The 17,070-nt window shown below is 36.3% G+C and overlaps 1 protein-coding gene across 1 annotated transcript; it reads left to right on the plus strand.

Moving 5' to 3' along the window:
* Window positions 1–966: 966 nt before the first annotated feature.
* On the plus strand, window positions 967–16,170 carry KATNBL1 (katanin regulatory subunit B1 like 1; the record flags this gene model as incomplete). Its single annotated transcript, XM_084241112.1, has 9 exons — window positions 967–1,083; window positions 2,002–2,042; window positions 4,506–4,782; window positions 8,780–8,898; window positions 9,902–9,952; window positions 10,042–10,131; window positions 10,456–10,545; window positions 12,781–12,874; window positions 16,141–16,170. 9 exons carry the CDS (start codon window positions 967–969, stop codon window positions 16,168–16,170), a joined length of 909 nt encoding a protein of 302 aa, XP_084097238.1.
* Window positions 16,171–17,070: the final 900 nt, after the last annotated feature.

The raw sequence follows: 17,070 nt of genomic DNA on the forward strand, positions 1-17,070 counted from the left end.
CCCGTGTGAAACCTGAGTGCAATAGGGGAAATCACTAATTTCCTCTGTTTTATAAGTGAGACATCACATGTATTTTATAACTTTGGATGTAATTGGAAAAATAGGAACATGTGGATTTTTTTTTTTTTTGAAAGTTAGAGAAAGCTTTAGAGAGTTAGCTATAGGGATGAAAGAAAAATTTAAGGATTAAGCATAAAACAAGTCAGATAGGGCCTCCCTGGTGGTACTAGGGGTTAGGCACCCACTACGAAGCAATCCGCAGCCTCTGCAGCACAGTTCAATCCCTGGCCGGCCAGGGAGCTACCCACATGGCGAGGCAGACCTCTCCTGTCTTGCCCTCTGCTCCCCTCAGCAGTGTATTTCAGTCAGTCTGTCTGTTCTGCTCCCCACTCTGTCTCTGGTGAATCCTCTCACCCCCCGCCATCTCTGGCCTGTATCCCAGCTCTTGTATGCATAAATAAATAAATCGTTAAAAAAAAAAAGACAAAACAAGTCAGATGCATGTGGTCTGATTTTGGTTCCTCTGACTTCCTGTGATTACATTCCTGTGATTTGATTTCAAAATTTAGGCTTCTTTACATTTGGATACCAGATACCATACATACCTATTATATAGACTTGATTTTATAATGTATAAATTCAAACTTAATATATGGCTAGTGATATAGAAAATGAGATTGATATGTTGCATTGGCAAAAAAAAATACACGCTATGTTATAACTGGTTGCAACTAAAAAGAATAGGAAGAGTTTTAATTTCTTGGGATGCTTTACCTTGTGCTTCCTCTGTGTTTAAGGTTTAAAAGAACGTGTAGGTTAGAACTGTAATCTTCTGCTTTACTTGTAAGCCTCTTTTATATAGTATAAAGCTGTTATATTTTTGTATGTGTGTTAAGAAAATAACCAGACTCTTTGCTTTTTGTACTTTCCATTTTTTTATTTTGTTGTCTAGGTATTTAAGAGATTATGGCAACTAAAACCCACAATGTTAAAAAACGAAACTTTTGTAATAATATTGAGGATCACTCCATTGATCTTCCTAGAAAAAGAACCTCTAATTTCACTAATAAGAACATGAAGGAGGTAAGTTCATGGCTTCTAGGTAATTGATAAGACAGTATCATAGTCTGTTCAGTTTGCTGTCACAGAATACCACAGCCTGTGTAGCTTATAAACAACAGGAGTTTTTTCTCACAGTTTTGGAAGCTGTTAAGGCCAAGATCAAAGCCCTAGCAGATTTGGTATCTGGTAAGGGCCCAATTCCTGGCTCCTAGATGGCTGTCTCTTTGTGTCCTTGTATAGTAGAGGAGGCAAGAGAATATTATGGGCTCCTTATGCCAGTTCAGCCCATGAGGTCTCCATCATCATGACCTAATTATCTCCCCAAAACCCTATCTCCAATACTCTGACTTTGGGGTTAGGATCTTCACAAGGATTTTTGGGCACAAGAAATCATTTTGTCCATCACAGATAGTCTAAAGCTCTTAGATATTCTGTGATATTCTAGAATAATGTATGAATTGTTCTGGTTAAATTCTGCTTACTGTCTAGAACTAAGTAGAATTAGTGAAATATTGGAAATTGTTTATATTCCAAAAGCTCTAAAAACTTTTTGGCTATAGAATACTGCTTTGACGTGATATGATTTGAACATTAAGAAGAAAAGAAAAACTCAGAGATGCTTTTATTTTCTAGTGCAAGACTCATTAGCGCTGATATATTTCTTCTAAACCATACTAAAATTCAACTTTCTTATTAAGCATCCTGTAAATTTAACATGTGGGGAGTGGCATGGAAAATAGGGAGATGGATATATTGCTTTCCCAAAAATAGTGACACACTATGTTGTTGTAATTAATGATTGAGATTATAGCATTAAAACTGAAAAGGATTTAACTGAAAAACCTGACCAATTTCAGATTTGTTGATATCAATCACATAGTTTATATGTTGTTGTTAAAGATCTTAACTATGCTGCAGTTACCTACTTTTGTTTTTCAGGTTAAGAAATCTCCTAAACAGTTGGCTGCTTACATAAATAGGTAAGAGCTTCTTTAAAGTTTGTGGGAAAGAGCAAATATTGAAAGCTAGTTAAGAGTGAAAATAGGGGGCATCCCCTGGTGGCGCAGTGGTTGAGCCCTGGGCTGCGAAGCTGCCTGCAGCCTCTGCAGCGCCCATTCGATCTCCGGCCGCGGGCGTGGGTCCCACATGGCACAACAGACCTCTCCAGCAGCTCCCGCTGCTCCCCTCAGCAGTGTATTTTGTCAGTCTGCCTGTCTGTTCCCCCTTCTGGCTCTGGTGAATTCTGTCATCCTCCTGAGCTTCTGACGATACACAGTGCTTGTATAAATAAATAAATCTTTTTAAAAAAAAAAAGTGAAAATAGGAAAAATAAACAAGTACTCTCTTTTATTATAATAGTATTGTCCAGCTGGTCCTTTGTGGAAGGCATGGCACTAACTACACCAACATTATCACTAAAATCCTTACAGCAGTTGTACTAGATAGGTATCGTTAGCCCTATTATGAGAAAATTAAAGATCAGAGAAGTGAGTTGTTCCTAGTCAGAACCCAGAAAGTGGTAAAAGTGGCATTCATTCTCAGACTCGTTATTTTAGTGAGTCTATGCATTCAAAACTATATTAACAAGAATACCGAGATCATGTTTATCTATTTATTTATTTTTTTATTTAAATAATAAATTTTATTTTTATATTCCCCCATACAATTGCAAACCCTCCATTCTGACCCCAATCCCTCCCCTCCCGCCCCCCACCCCCCCAAAAGTGTCTCTGGTTCATAGTTTTTTGTTGATTTTGATTTTCACTTTCTTATATTCATTTTCCTGGTCCCTTATTTAAGTTTTCTAGATTCCTGCTATGAGTGAGACCATCCGGTATTTTTCTTTTTCTTTTTGGCTTATTTTGCTGAGCATGATCCCTTCCAACGCCATCCATTTTGCTGCAAATTGCATGTGTTTATCTTTTTTTGAATGCTGAGTAATATTCCATGGCATATATGTACCATATCTTCTTGATCCAGTCATCTATTTTTGGGCATTTGGGCTGTTTCCAAAGCTTAGCTATTGTAAATAGTGCTGCTATAAACATAGGGGTGCAGGTGTTCTTTGGAATGGATGTTTCTGTGTCCTTTGGGTAAATACCTAGGAGTGGAATTGCTGGATCATTTGGAAGCTCTATGTTTAGTAGGTCCAGAAATCTCCACACAGCTCTCCATAGTGCTTGGACCAGTTTGCACTCCCACCAGCAGTGCAGAAGAGTTCCTTTTTCTCCACACCCTCGCCAGCATTTGTTGTTGCTAGTTTTTTTAATATGTGCCATTCTCACTGGTGTAAGATGGTATCTCATGGTAGTTTTGATTTGCATTTCCCTGATGACAAGTGATGTTGAACATTTTTTCATATGCCTGTTGGCCATTTGCATTTCCTCTTCAGAGAAGTTTCTTTTTAGCTCTTCTGCCCATTTTTTGACTGGATTATTTTCTTTGTTGTTGCTGAGTCTCATCAGCTCTTTGCAGATTTTTGTGATCAGTCCTTTATCATTAGTGTTGGGTGCAAAAATGTTCTCCCAGTTGGTGGGGTTTCTCTTTGTTTTGGTTATTGTCTCTTTTGCTGTGCAGAAGCTCTTTAATGTGATGTAGTCCCAGCTGTTTATCTTTGCCTTCACTATCACTGCTTTGGGTGATATGTTTATCTATTTATTTTCACTCTCCTGCAAGTGTAGGAGAGCTTTTGAAAGGCTATTAATCTGACAATAGGTTGAATGCAGAAGCAGATATGAGAATCCATCTGTCTTCTGCTAAACCAGATATTAAAATTTTTGCAAAAATGTAAAATTTTTCTCACTCTATTTTTTTGTTTTAGAAAATAAAGGAGTTTTTTTGGGTAAAATATTCTGTGTTAAAATGTAATGAGTATTATTTTTTAAAATGGATGAACAATTTTTCTCAGTTTTTGATTCTGATATAGTAAATGTCAGTAGATACTGCCCATATAAAAATATTTCTTATCAGACCTCAAGAAGTTGAGCGCAAAATATCTTGAAACCAAAACATTTGAGAACTACTATCCTAAACCATGAAATTTGCTCTTTTGTGGTTTATCTTACTCAAATAAAATTAAATATACTACCTGAATTAAATAAATTTTAAAATTTTGGATAATGATTGTGTCACTTTGTTAAAGGATTAGGCTACTAGAAAATGTTTTCATTTTCTTCCACAAAGCCTATAATGTTTCATTTTAAAAGCATCAGTTATTAGGCCTTATTTTATTGTCATTTGTTGTAAAATATCCTGTTCCTTGCTTTCCAGATGGTTTCTTTTATTTTCTTCTTCAATCTAAGAGTTGAGATTTTTTTAAAATGCTGCTTACTTCTAATTTAGTAGGTGTTACCACAGAATGTGGCCTAGTAAATCTTTCTGTTTAAAAACTTTTTAAAATTTTCATGTTCTTACTCATTTATGAAAATCCCTTCTTTTTACAGAACAGTTGGACAAGCTGTGAAAAGTCCAGATAAACTACATAAGGTGATCTATCGCAGAAAGAAAGTTCATCCTTTTCCAAATCCTTGTTACAGAAAAAAGCAGTCCCCTACAAGTGGGGACTGTGACATGGCAAATAAAGAAAATGAACTGGCTTGTGCAGGCCATCTGCCTGAGAAATTACGCCCTGATAGTCGAACATATGTGGTTAACTCCAGTGATTCTAGTTCTCCACAGACAGAAAACCCATCATCAAAATATAGTACATTTTTTTCTGAGGTAAGTAATTTATATGTTTAACTTTATTCTTGTTTTACTATTGGGTTTTTTCTTTACCATACTTTGCAGAATAACAGAGTAGTCCAAATAACAGAATAATTCACCACCTATTGAATTCAGACTTATTTGAATGCTAGTAACTCCCTAACACAATTTCTAGAATAACCAAATTTGAATCACCAGTTTATTCCATTTCTCTCAGTTAGTGATTGATACATGAGTTGGAATGAAATGATTGACAGGCTATTATATTTATCCATAATGACAGATTGGCCATTAGAAATTTAAAGGGAGGTAAAGAAAGAATCTTGCCTAAAAAGTGTACCACCGGAGTCAGACTCCAGGCACATTGTGATGGGTTTTCAAAATCCTAGTGGAAGCTTTGTTCTGATAAACCTGCTGACATGTGATGTTCTTCTGGCTCAGGTAAAATTAGTTGTTTCAGCAAGCACAAGGTGACTTGGGAGGCTGGTAAAATATTGTAAAACTTAATTGTGATAATGGTTATACATTTCTGTAAATTTATTAAAAATCATCGAATTATTTACTTTCAATGAGTGTTTTATGTAAATTATACCTCAAAAAAGTAAGTAAAAAGATATTTGAAGAAATGACAATAAAATTTAGAAAGACACAAGTTTACAATAATTTTTATTAAATGGGTCTTCTTGGTGGCGCAAGGTATGAAGTCTCAGCACTATGAAGTTATCTGCAGCATGAGTTGAGTCCTGGCCAGGGAGCTACCCACATGGCGCAGCAGACCTCTCCTGCCCACTGCTCCCCTCAGCAGTGTATTTCAGTAGATCTGCCTGTTCTGCTCCCCACTCTGTCTCTGGTGAATCCTCTTCCCTACCCCATCCCCCCACCTCTGGCCTACACCCCAGCTCTTCTATGCATAAATAAATAAACACTTTTTTTAAAAAAATAAATGTTTGTTATACATGTCGTGAAAGTTAAACCCAGAAGGAAAAAGTTACTCATAACCTCAACATTTGGAAATAATATTTTTAAATTATTTTTCTTCATGCTATACATATTGTTTGATAACTTTATGTTTATATTTATTTATTTTTAAGGATTTATTTATACAAGCACTGGGTACTGTCAGAAGCGCGGGAGGGTGAGAGAATTCACCAGAGCCAGAGTGGGGAGCAGAACAGGCAGACTGACGAAATACACTGCTGAAGGGAGCAGCGGGCAAGGCAGGAGAGGTCTGTGCGCCATGTGGGACCCTCGCTGGCGGCCGGGGAACGAACCAGCGCTGCAGAGGCTGCGGACAGCTTTGCAGCCCAGCACTCAACCACTGCGCCATCGGGGAGGCCCCAATGTTTATATTTAATATGGTTATTTTTCCATGTGATCAAATAAACTTCTGTAGTTTTTTATGAATATATAACATTACAGTACCTTAGTTTCTTTGTTATTTGGTAAACAGTATTGTTTCTGGCATGACAGCTTTAAAAGCATTTTATATGGCAGATGAGCAGACAAAAAATCTTTTTAAATTAAAATAGTCATAAGTGTATATAAGTGAATGAAGATGAACATCATATTTAGGATAAATATGGACTAAATGAAAGGAAAGTGTTATTAACTAAAACCATAATGAAATGAGGTAAGGAAAGATTCTAAGTGAAAACATCTTTGGGGCCTCCCTGGTGGCGCAGCAGTTGAGCGCTGGGCTGCGAAGCTGCCCTTAGCCTCTGCAGCTCCGGTTCTATCCCCGGCCACTGGCGAGGGTCCTACATGGCGCACAGACCTCTCCTGTCACGCCCGCTGCTCCCCTCAGCAGTGTACTTCGCCTGTCTGCCTGTTCTGCTCCCCACTCTGGCTCTGGTGAATTCTCTCACTCTCCCGAGCTTCTGACTGTACCCGGTGCTTGTATAAATAAATAAATTAAAAAGAAAAAAAAGAAAACATCTTTGTAAAAATAATATCTTGGAATAATAGAAAGTTAGCAATGCTAGGGGAGGTGAAGGAAGTGTGTATATTATCTGTAAGAAAAGAGGAAGCAGAGAGAATTTGATTTAATAGTGAATTATCATGAACCCTGGAACATATGATGATAACTTAACCTTAGTGTTAAAGAGAAATTACTGTCATTCTAATTCATCCACAAATATTTATTTGTGGATAAATAATGCTGTGTAAGGTATTCTGCAGCCTCTGAGAGATAGATTAGTAAAAAACAGTCCCTCTATTTTCATGTAGTTATAGAAGTGATAAGGCCAACATTTGTCAGATAATCATAGAAACGATATATGAAGGAAAAGAATATGTGAGTAACCCAAAAATCCAGCCAAATTGGAACCTACATTGATTCTTCAATTAAAGTGAGGGAATAAGCACAGTGAGTGCAAATACCTTGAGATGACGTTTCAGTTGTGCATTTCAATTAATGCCACAGTGAGACATGTTTTCAAGGACCTCCTTATACTTTGCTCTCTCATTTTGACTTCACCAATCTTCCTTAACCTTGCACTTAGTTAATAGTTTATTGATTGCTCTTTTGTTGTTTCAAACCTTTCTTCCTGATTATCTAGTACCTGTTCTGAAAGCCTAAACCTAAGAGTGATACTGTATCATTTTGTCAAAGTTCAAATAAATATAACCTTTGATTTAGCTATTTTAATTCTAAAATTAGTCTATTTGTATATGTATGTACATACATCAAGATGTTCATTGATGCATAGTTTTAATAGGGAAAAACTAGAATCAACCTAAATAGGTTACAGTACATAAGAATATAATTATTGGGCCTCCCTGGTGGCGCAAGGGGTTAAGAACTGCTCTATAAAGCAGTCCACAGCCTCTGCAGCATGAGTTCGATCCCCAGCCAGCCAGGGAGAAACCCACATGGTGAGGCAGACCTCTCCTGTCTTGCCCACTGCTCCCCTCAGCAGTGTATTTCAGCCAGTCTACCTGTTCTATTCCCCACTCTGTCACTGGTGGATCCTCTCACCCCCTGCATCTATGGCCTCTACCCCAGCTCTTATAAGCATAAATAAATCAATCTTAAAAAAAAATTAGAATTATAAAAAAGAATGTAATTATTACTTAAACATGAGATTTATCTATGTTTTGATATTAGAAAATCTTCATAATAAGTGAAAAGGCAAGATTTTGAAAAATACAGTATTATTTTAATTTTACGTGTATCTAATTTGTCTTTGTCTAGAGAATGGTTGAAAGATACATATCAGTCTGTTAACTGTGATTACTTTTGGAGAGTGTAACATTAGGTGGTGATTTTTTTTTTTTTTATAAAGAAGGTAGAAAGTGGGCCTACCCTGGTGGTGCAGCGGTTGAGCGCTGGACTGCGAAGCTGCCTGCAACCTCTGCAGCGCCGGTTCGATCCCTGGCCACCAGTGAGGGTCCCACATGGCGTGACAGACCTCTCCTGCTGCGCCTGCTGCTCCCCTCAGCAGTGTGTTTCATCAGTCTGCCTGTTCTGTTCCCCGCTCTGGCTCTGGTGAATTCTCTCACCCTCCTGTGCTTCTGACTGTACCCAGTATAAATAAATAAATAAATCTTTAAAAAAAAAAGGTAGCTTTAAAAAAAGAAAAGAAGGTAGAAAGTATTCACTTTTATCTTTTACAGTTATGCATTATTTAAACTTTTTACAAGAAGAATATACTACATAGAAAAAAATAAATGAATTAAATACTTGTCACAGAACAGAATTTCATGACTCCTAGCCCTCTTCACTAGTAATGACCAGCTTATATATTTATTTTTTCATTAATTCACTTTATGAAATGAATTGTAGGTTTGTTGGTAAGCTAAAATGATTTATTTAATAAATTATTGAGATTTAAAAGAAAAATGATAGCAAATAATGTATTAAAAACGCCCTCAATTTATTCATATCATTTGTTTACTATGTTCATCTGCAACTTTGCATAATTTTGAAATGTCTACCGGAGTAATATAATTGAAAAAAACTATTTCATGTCATGTTTCAGTATGTTTTAACAAATTGATTACTGCCTTGCAGGTTTCTCAGGACCATGAAACAATGGCACAAGTTTTGTTCAGCAGGAATTTGAGATTGAATGTAGCTTTAACTTTCTGGAGAAAAAGAAGTATAAGTGAACTGGTAGCTTATTTGGTGAGGTTAGTGTGACTTTTTATGCCTTTTGTTAAGTAAAAGTAATTTCCAGTGTGTTATCTTGAAGTGCCTCTTCTTTTTATGTTATTATTGGCTAAAATTTTTAACTTTCTATGTTTAGCTTCAGTAGAGATAATATGGTTTAAATTACATTCCTCATCAGTCTAAAAGTAACCAAAATACAGAAAACCATGTGCTTTGTCAGAATGAACAAAGCTGTTACCTTTTCAGACTAAGTTGCATATCTATAAAACGAAGAGATTTCAATATGGGAAAACTTAACCTTTAAAAATCGCCTTTATTTGAAAATTTTAATCATTTTAATCATTACCTTCCTTGCTGTTTTCTAGTCTCTTCTCAAATGTTACCTTAGTATGATCTTTTTTTTTTTTTAAAGATTTATTTATTTATGCATACAAGAACTGTGGTACAGGCCAGAGTTGTAGGGGGTGAGAGGATTCACCAGAGACAGAGTGGGGAGCAGAACAGGCAGACTGACTGAAATACACTGCTGAGGGAAGCAGTGGGCAAGTCAGGAGAGGTCTGCTGCGCCATGCGGGTATTTCCCTGGCCAGGGATCGAACTCGTGCTGCAGTGGCTGCGGATTGCTTTCATAGGTTGGGTCTTAACCCCTTGTGTTACCAGGGAGGCCCAGTGAGACCTTTTTTGACCACGTTCTATAAAAGTATGTATGTCTTCACTATTTCTTTCCTGTTTTACTTTTCTCAGTAGCACTTAACATTAGTAATATACTCTATATTAATGTCACTCATTTGTTTTTTATCTGTCTGCCTTCTCCCCCCACTACACACACACACACACACATACACACACACACACACACAGAAATACAAGCCCTCTCTCTTTTCAGGACTGTGTCCCTAGCACCACACTCATCTTAGACACTGGGATTTGCTGAATGAATGAATTTCTCAAAAGCTATGTTAACGTTATCATATTAAATAGGAAATCAGCTCTCTAAACAATGCTATTTTTTTGTACCCACAGGATAGAAGACCTCGGTGTTGTGGTGGATTGCCTGCCTGTACTTACTAATAGGTAAATCTGAATATTTTTCATAATAAGGTCAGAGAAGGACAAATTATGTCCTGCACATATTTTTATAATTTAGTATTTCTTTATTTTAGTTTACAGGAAGAAAAACAATATATCTCACTTGGCTGCTGTGTAGATTTATTGCCTCTAGTAAAGTCACTACTTAAAAGCAAATTTGAAGAGTAAGTACTAATTCCTATTTTTCTTTCAAAATCCTTCTCTTTGTGACTTATGAGTGCATAATAATAGCTTGAGCTCCATGAGACATACATGGTTTCTGTTTTCAAGGAGCTTAGGAATATCCAATTAGGAAAAGAATATGAAATAGCTCAAGAACAATTAAAAAACCACTTATAGATAAGTTACATATGTACATTTTCAAGGTGGGGAGAGATCAGTGTGTCTATGTGAGGTTTTGGGGGGGCAAGGGTGGAGGGGAAGAATCACCTTTTGTAAAGGCTTCTTGAATGAAAACACTTGAATTTTGTGACAAAATGTCATTTCAGATATGTAATAGTTGGTTTAAACTGGCTTCAAGCAGTCATAAAAAGGTGGTGGTCAGAACTGTCATCCAAAACAGAAATTATAAATGATGGGTAAGTACACATTTATAGGTAAACTCATGCCACTAAATTTTTTTTTTTCTTATCATTGTTGTTCATTTTTGTACAGTATTTAGTTTCTCCCCTCAGGTGTGGTCCCCGTGGTTCTCCCACCACCAGAGCACCCATGATCCATCACCACAGTCCCTTGTGCTCTTTCCTCCCCTGTTTTGACCCTCCTTCCTTCCCCTTCCTTGCTGTTGGCCTCAGATCTATGGTCAACTTGAAGGTTTTGTCTTTTTCCTGAACCTTTGTTCAGTTGCTCTATATTCTGCATATAAATAAAACCAGCTGATACTTATCTTTTTTCTTCTGACTTACTTCAGCTAGCATAAATCCCTTTCAGCTCCATCCATGTTGCAGCAAATGACATGAGTTTGTCTTTTTTTGATCGCTGAGTAATCCTCCATTGTGTGTATGCACCACCTCTTGCTCCATTCGTCATGTTGGGGCATTTGGGTTGTTTCCCTGTCTTGGCTCTTGTGAAGAGTGCTGCAGGAAACTAAGGAGAGCAGGTTTCCTTTTGAATTAATGTTTTTGTGTTCCTTGGGTAGATTCTTAGGAGTGGAATCACTGTTAGATCCAATTTCAGTGTTCTGAGGAATTCCTCACAGCTGTCCATAGTGGCTGGACCAGTTTGCATTCCTAGCAGCAGTGTAAGAAGGTTCCTTGCCTCCACATCCTTGCCAGCATTTGTTGTTTCCAGTTTTTTTAATGTGGGCCATGCTCACTGGAGTGAGGTGATATCTCATTGTGGTTCTGATTTGCATATCCCTTATAATTAGTGATGTTGAACATTATTTCATACGCCTGTTGACCATTTGCATTTCTTCTTTGGAGAAGTGTCTTTTTAGTTCTGCCCATTTTTTTTTGATTGGGTTGTTTCACTTTGATTTTGTTGAATTGCGTAAGGTCTTTATAGATCTTTGATATCAGTCTCTTATTAGTTGTATGCCGTGCAAATATTTTCTCCCATTTCATGGGATGTCTCTTCCTTTTGACTACTGTCTCTTTTGCTGTCTACAAGCTTTTTAGTTCGATGTAGTCCCAGCTGTTTATCTTCTCTTTGTTTTCCTTGCTTCTGGAGCTGAATCCTCAAAGATGTGTCTGATGTTTATGTCGTGGAGTGTTTTGACTGTGTTCTCTTCTATATATTGTGTTCTCTTCTATATATTCTTTTTTTTTTTTAAACTTTGTCAAAGTTCAATGTTTTATTTATTTATTTGTTTGTTTGTTTGTTTTGTTTTGTTTATACATGCACTGGGTACAGTCAGAAGCACGGGAGGGTGAGAGAATTCACCAGAGCCAGAGCAGGGAGCAGAGCAGGCAGAAGGACCGAAGTACACTGCTGAGGGGAGCAGCGGGCGGCAGGAGAGGTCTGCGCGCCATGTGGGACCCTCCTCTGGTGGCCGGGGAGCAGCCGGGGATCGAACCGGCGCCGCAGAGGCCGCGGGCAGCTTCGCAACCCAGAGCTCAACCGCTGCGCCACCGGGGAGGCCCTCTTCTATATATTCTTACATTCAAATCTTTTATCCATTTTGAGGGTTTTTTTTTTTTTTATATGGTGTGAGACAGTATTCTAGCTTCATTATTTTGTATGTTGCAGTTCCAGTTTTACCAACACCACTTATTGACAAGGTTTTCCTTGCTCCAGTGTATATTCTTTGCTCCTTTGCCGTAGATCAGTTGACCATATTTGTGTGGTTTTATTTCTGGGCTTTCAATTTGATTCCATTCGTCTGTGTGTCTGATTTTGTTCCAATACCATCCCGTTTTAACTTTAATGGCTTTGTAGTACTGTTTGAAATCTGGGAGTGTAATTCCTCATTCTTCCCCCTTTTAGTCAGGAGAGCTATTGCTATTCAGGGTGTTTTGTGATTCCATATGAATTTCAACAATATTTGTTTCATTTCTTTGAAGAATTCCATTGAGATTTTTATTGGAATTGCATTGAATCTGTAAAGTTGCTTTGAACAGGAAATATTTTTCCATTTCTTTGGGTCTTCTAGTTCTTCAAATGCCTGTTTGTTTGTTTTTTAAAGTCTGCTTTAATAACTAAGTAACCTATACTTCCCATAATAGACATGTACTATTTTAAAGAGATGTTTGACTTCATATAGTATAATTTTCTCCTCATAAATACTTGAACATTTTAAAACTGTTTTCATTAGGAGTTTTTGCCACCAAAGTTCATATCATATTATACTGGCATCTTTTTATTTCATCTAGAAATATTCAGATTTTAAAACAACAATTAAGTGGATTGTGGGAACAGGAAAACCATCTTACTTTGGTTCCAGGATATACTGGTAATATAGCTAAGGTAAGCTTTATTTAAACTTAACATGTTAAACTTAAGATCTGTATTTAAGCTTATTTTAAAGTTAGGAGTAATATGTTAGTAATCTGCATTTGTTAATGAATCTTTCAAATCTCTCAGCAAAATAGTTCAGTTCTGTTCTAATAAGGTCTGAAGTTAATTTCATATCAGTAAATGTTTGACATCGGCTAGATCTAAATGTGAACTCAGGAATTAGCCATTGAATATATTTCATATACAGAAACACAGATAATGTGCAGAAGATATTTAATGACTTACTTCCAATTAAAGAAAAATATTTGAAAAAAAGTTAAGACTCCAGGAAAGAATGTATCAGAAAAGAGTGATGCATAGAAAGCAAGAGGTGAGGAACACATTCAGAAGGTTTGGGCTATTCAATTTTACTGGACTTTTGTTGATGTCATGCTTTTTAGGGAAAGTAAACTGTTCAAACCACAGGATGAATCTGACATTGGTCTATATCGATTTGTTTGTCTTAGTATTTTAATATTTAAACTCGAGAAAATATTGCTAGTAAAAGTATTATTTCAGTAAAAAAAAATCATTGTTAAAAAGTGTTTCCATGCTTTTACTGGGCATACTGCTGCCATAAATGGGCTTTAGTCAGAAATATAAAAACATTCTTTGATTTAAAAAAAAAAAGTATTATATTCTAAACAGGTGGCTTTTTTACATAGACTTGTAAAATTCTTTTTGTATACCTTCAAGAAAATAATCAAAATGATATTAACCCGAAAGTTCAGGAGACAAAAAGGCAAAGCATGTTTAGTTGGATTCAGAAAATTGCATTTCAGGTTACACAGATTTCAGGTAGAAAAGATGTCTACAGGTGGGGCAAAGCCAGGTTTTTCATGGGAAGAAAAGAGGAAGTTTAATTAAAGGGGTCAAAACCAAAAAGTTTGTAGTTAGGATTTGGAAGCAACCTAAGTGCCCACTATAGCTGGTAGGCTAAAGAAGAAGTGGTATGTACACGCACAGTGGAATACTGTTCAGATTTAATGGAAAATGAAATGTTACAATTTACAGCAAAATGGGAGGACCTTAAGAGGATTATGAGAAGTAAAGGAAGTCAGAAAGATAAAGACATACAGGATGATTTCACATATATGAGTAAAAATGTAAGGAAACAAAGGTGAACTGACAAAGCAAAATAATTATGAAGTAGCAGACACTGACAACTGAAGTTTCTGAGGTTAGGAGGGAGAAGGAAGGATGAAAGGATCATAGCAATATTAAGGGTGGTGGTAGGAGGGGAAAAAGCAAACAAATCATTTGCAGATATTAGAATACACTGCAAGCTAGTATAATCAGTACTGAAGGTTAATGGAGTGGAATTAAACTAATGGAAAAGAAAAAGTTGGTTAGTGTTAACACACTTAAATTATTCTTGGTTATGCATAGCTAGTTACCGATTCTCTAGACAGGATGAAAAGAAAGAAAGCTAGCAGACATTGATAACTGAAGTTTCTGAGGTTAAGAGGGAGAGGGAAGGGAGAAAAATTCAAGGGAACACTAAAGACAGTGGTAGGAGGGATTCTGTACTTCTGGCTTAAAGTCCATTATAGCCAGTTCTCATGATCTGGATGACTTCTCCAACAATTGCTTGATGATTTCTTAAAACAATTGCTTTTTGGTCGAGTCCAAAGGTCTTTAGCCCAGTTCAAATGTGACAGGTAATATAATTTCACTGTAAAGGCTCCCAGCCGCCGCTTTGAAAACTACTTCACAGATGTCAAGTTTTCACCGTTATATCAAGCAAGTGTGTTACCACTGTGTATAAATGAAATACAAATGTGGAATTGTTAATGTTGAAAATCTTAAAAACAAACATCAATTTCCTTGAAGTTTTTGTTGTTTTGTTTTAATTTGTTGTTATTTTGATAGTGGGGGTTGGGAGTGAAATGAAGTAAAAGTTGATAGAAAAAGAGCATTTAAGATATATCAACTATGTTCTAGAAGTCCTTTATATTCTTGATATATAACTGAACAATTACCATTTCCCTAGAAATTTGCATTGAAAAGTTTTTCTTTCAATTATAATTTTTTGCAAAGGAGAAACTACTGAACATGGTCTTAGGATATTGAACACATTAATTACTGAATATTGATTGATTAGAAGTTCTGTGAAGTTCATTAAATCATAAAACCTTGCAATATTAAACCATTAAATATCATTTTCTTTTTTTTTTAAAGATTTATTTATGCATAAAAGAGCTGGGGTACAGGCCAGAGTTATGGGGGGTGAGATGTTTCACCAGAGACAGAGTGGGGAACAGAACAGGCAGATTGACTGAAGTACACTGCTGAGGGGAGCAGCAGGTGAGATAGGAGAGGTCTGCTGTGCCATGTGGGTAGCTCCCTGGTCCAGGATCGACCTTGTGCTGCAGTAGCTGCGGACAGTTTCATAAGTTGTATCTTAACACCTTGCACCACCAGGGGGGCCCCCAAATATTATTTTCTTGAGTGCAAAAATCGGGCTATCATCAAGCTGGTCTAAAATTTATGTGACACTGAAGAAATTACTGTGAATGATTTAGTGATTTTGCTTAGGTATTGAAGCAGTTGTTTTGGCACAGGAATCAAAACATTCAGCACCTAGAAAATACATATTCAATATGGGCTATGTATGAGACCCATTGCTAAACATATATAGATAAAAAGGATTTCTAAGGGCCTCCCGGTGGCGTAGGGGTTAAGTCACAGTGCTGCCAAGCTATTTCCAAGCTACTGCAGCACGAGTTTAATCCCTGGCCAGGGAGCTGACCCACATTACACAGCAGACCTTTCCTGTCTGGCCTGCTGCTCCCCTCAGCAGTATATTTCAGTAGATCCACTTGTTCTGCTCCCTACTGTCTCTGGTGAATTCTCTCACCCCACCCCCCACACATCTCTGGCCTACACCCCAGTGCTTATATGCATCAATAAATAAAATAAATCTTAAAAAAAAAATTTCTAAGACACATCTTTTACCCTCAAAAGGTCACAAAGGGAAATGAAGGCATTTCAAGTGGTAAAATGGGAGAGGAAAATGGATTGTGTATATGTGTACTTACTGTACTGGCTAATGAATTATTTTTGTTTTATTCTCTAAGGATGTAGATGCTTATTTATTACAGTTGAATTGAGAAACTTTGTCTACTAGAGAGCATTTGGTTACTTAAAACATCCCTGGACTATGATTTCCATTAAGAATGTATCATCTGAGAACCAAATGTGGAAGAAATCAAACCATTTTTTTCTTTAAGAAGCTACATAATGAAACCACTAATGGAAGCTAATCATCTACTTCACATTGAAGTGGAAAAATATCTGAAAGGAGCAGCTTCAGCTTCAATGAGGTGAAAGTGCACTATGAAGATTGTTCGCCTTTGCTGCATTTGGGATTTACATGGTGTTTGGTAGCATTGTTTAAGAACTACTGGGTCTTATTGCAATCCTGCATAAGAATATAATTTATACTGTGTGAAAAAATAAGACAGGACTTATTTCTAGGAACCACAAAGACCGCAGTCTTTTGAAGATTGTGTTGTATAAAACACTTAAATGTGTGCAGCTATTTTCTTATGTTGGAAAGACTTTGAAAGTTAAAAACATCATAGCAAGTAATCAATACTAAAAATTTTTTGTCCACACTGAGATACTGTGTATACAAAATGCCTTAATTATTAATAAGCCAATGTGTATGATACCAATATCTGTTTAAAAAAAATTTAAACCAGACATGTTTCTGGCATGATAAAATCATGGAATTAAATCAGGGGTTTCCATTTATATAGAATGTTATTAAAACTGTTCCACATCATTTTTAAAGCTTGAGAATATTTCAGAATCTCTGATTTTTTTTGCCAGAATTATGTATGTATGTGTTACTCCTATGTAAAAGAAAAAGATGAATATGTATTTGTATGAATGCTTATTAACTGGAACTGTCTGTGGAATTAGCTAATTTATATTTACTTTTCATTGTATATAAATTTCTAATATTTTCAGTTCTGTATCATTTAAGCGCCCTTCACTTGAGTAAATTCACTAAATATTTCTATTTTTTGCTTTTTTATTTTTTATGAATTCTAATTTCTTTTCACTACATATGTTATAAAGAATTAAATATGATGCTTTAGAAATGTTTACAGTTAGTACTGACCTTGTATTTTAAATTCCAACACTTTATATTACTA

The sequence above is a fragment of the Talpa europaea genome (genome assembly GCF_964194135.1).
Source record: "Talpa europaea genome assembly, chromosome: 8".
NCBI lineage: Eukaryota > Metazoa > Chordata > Mammalia > Eulipotyphla > Talpidae > Talpa > Talpa europaea.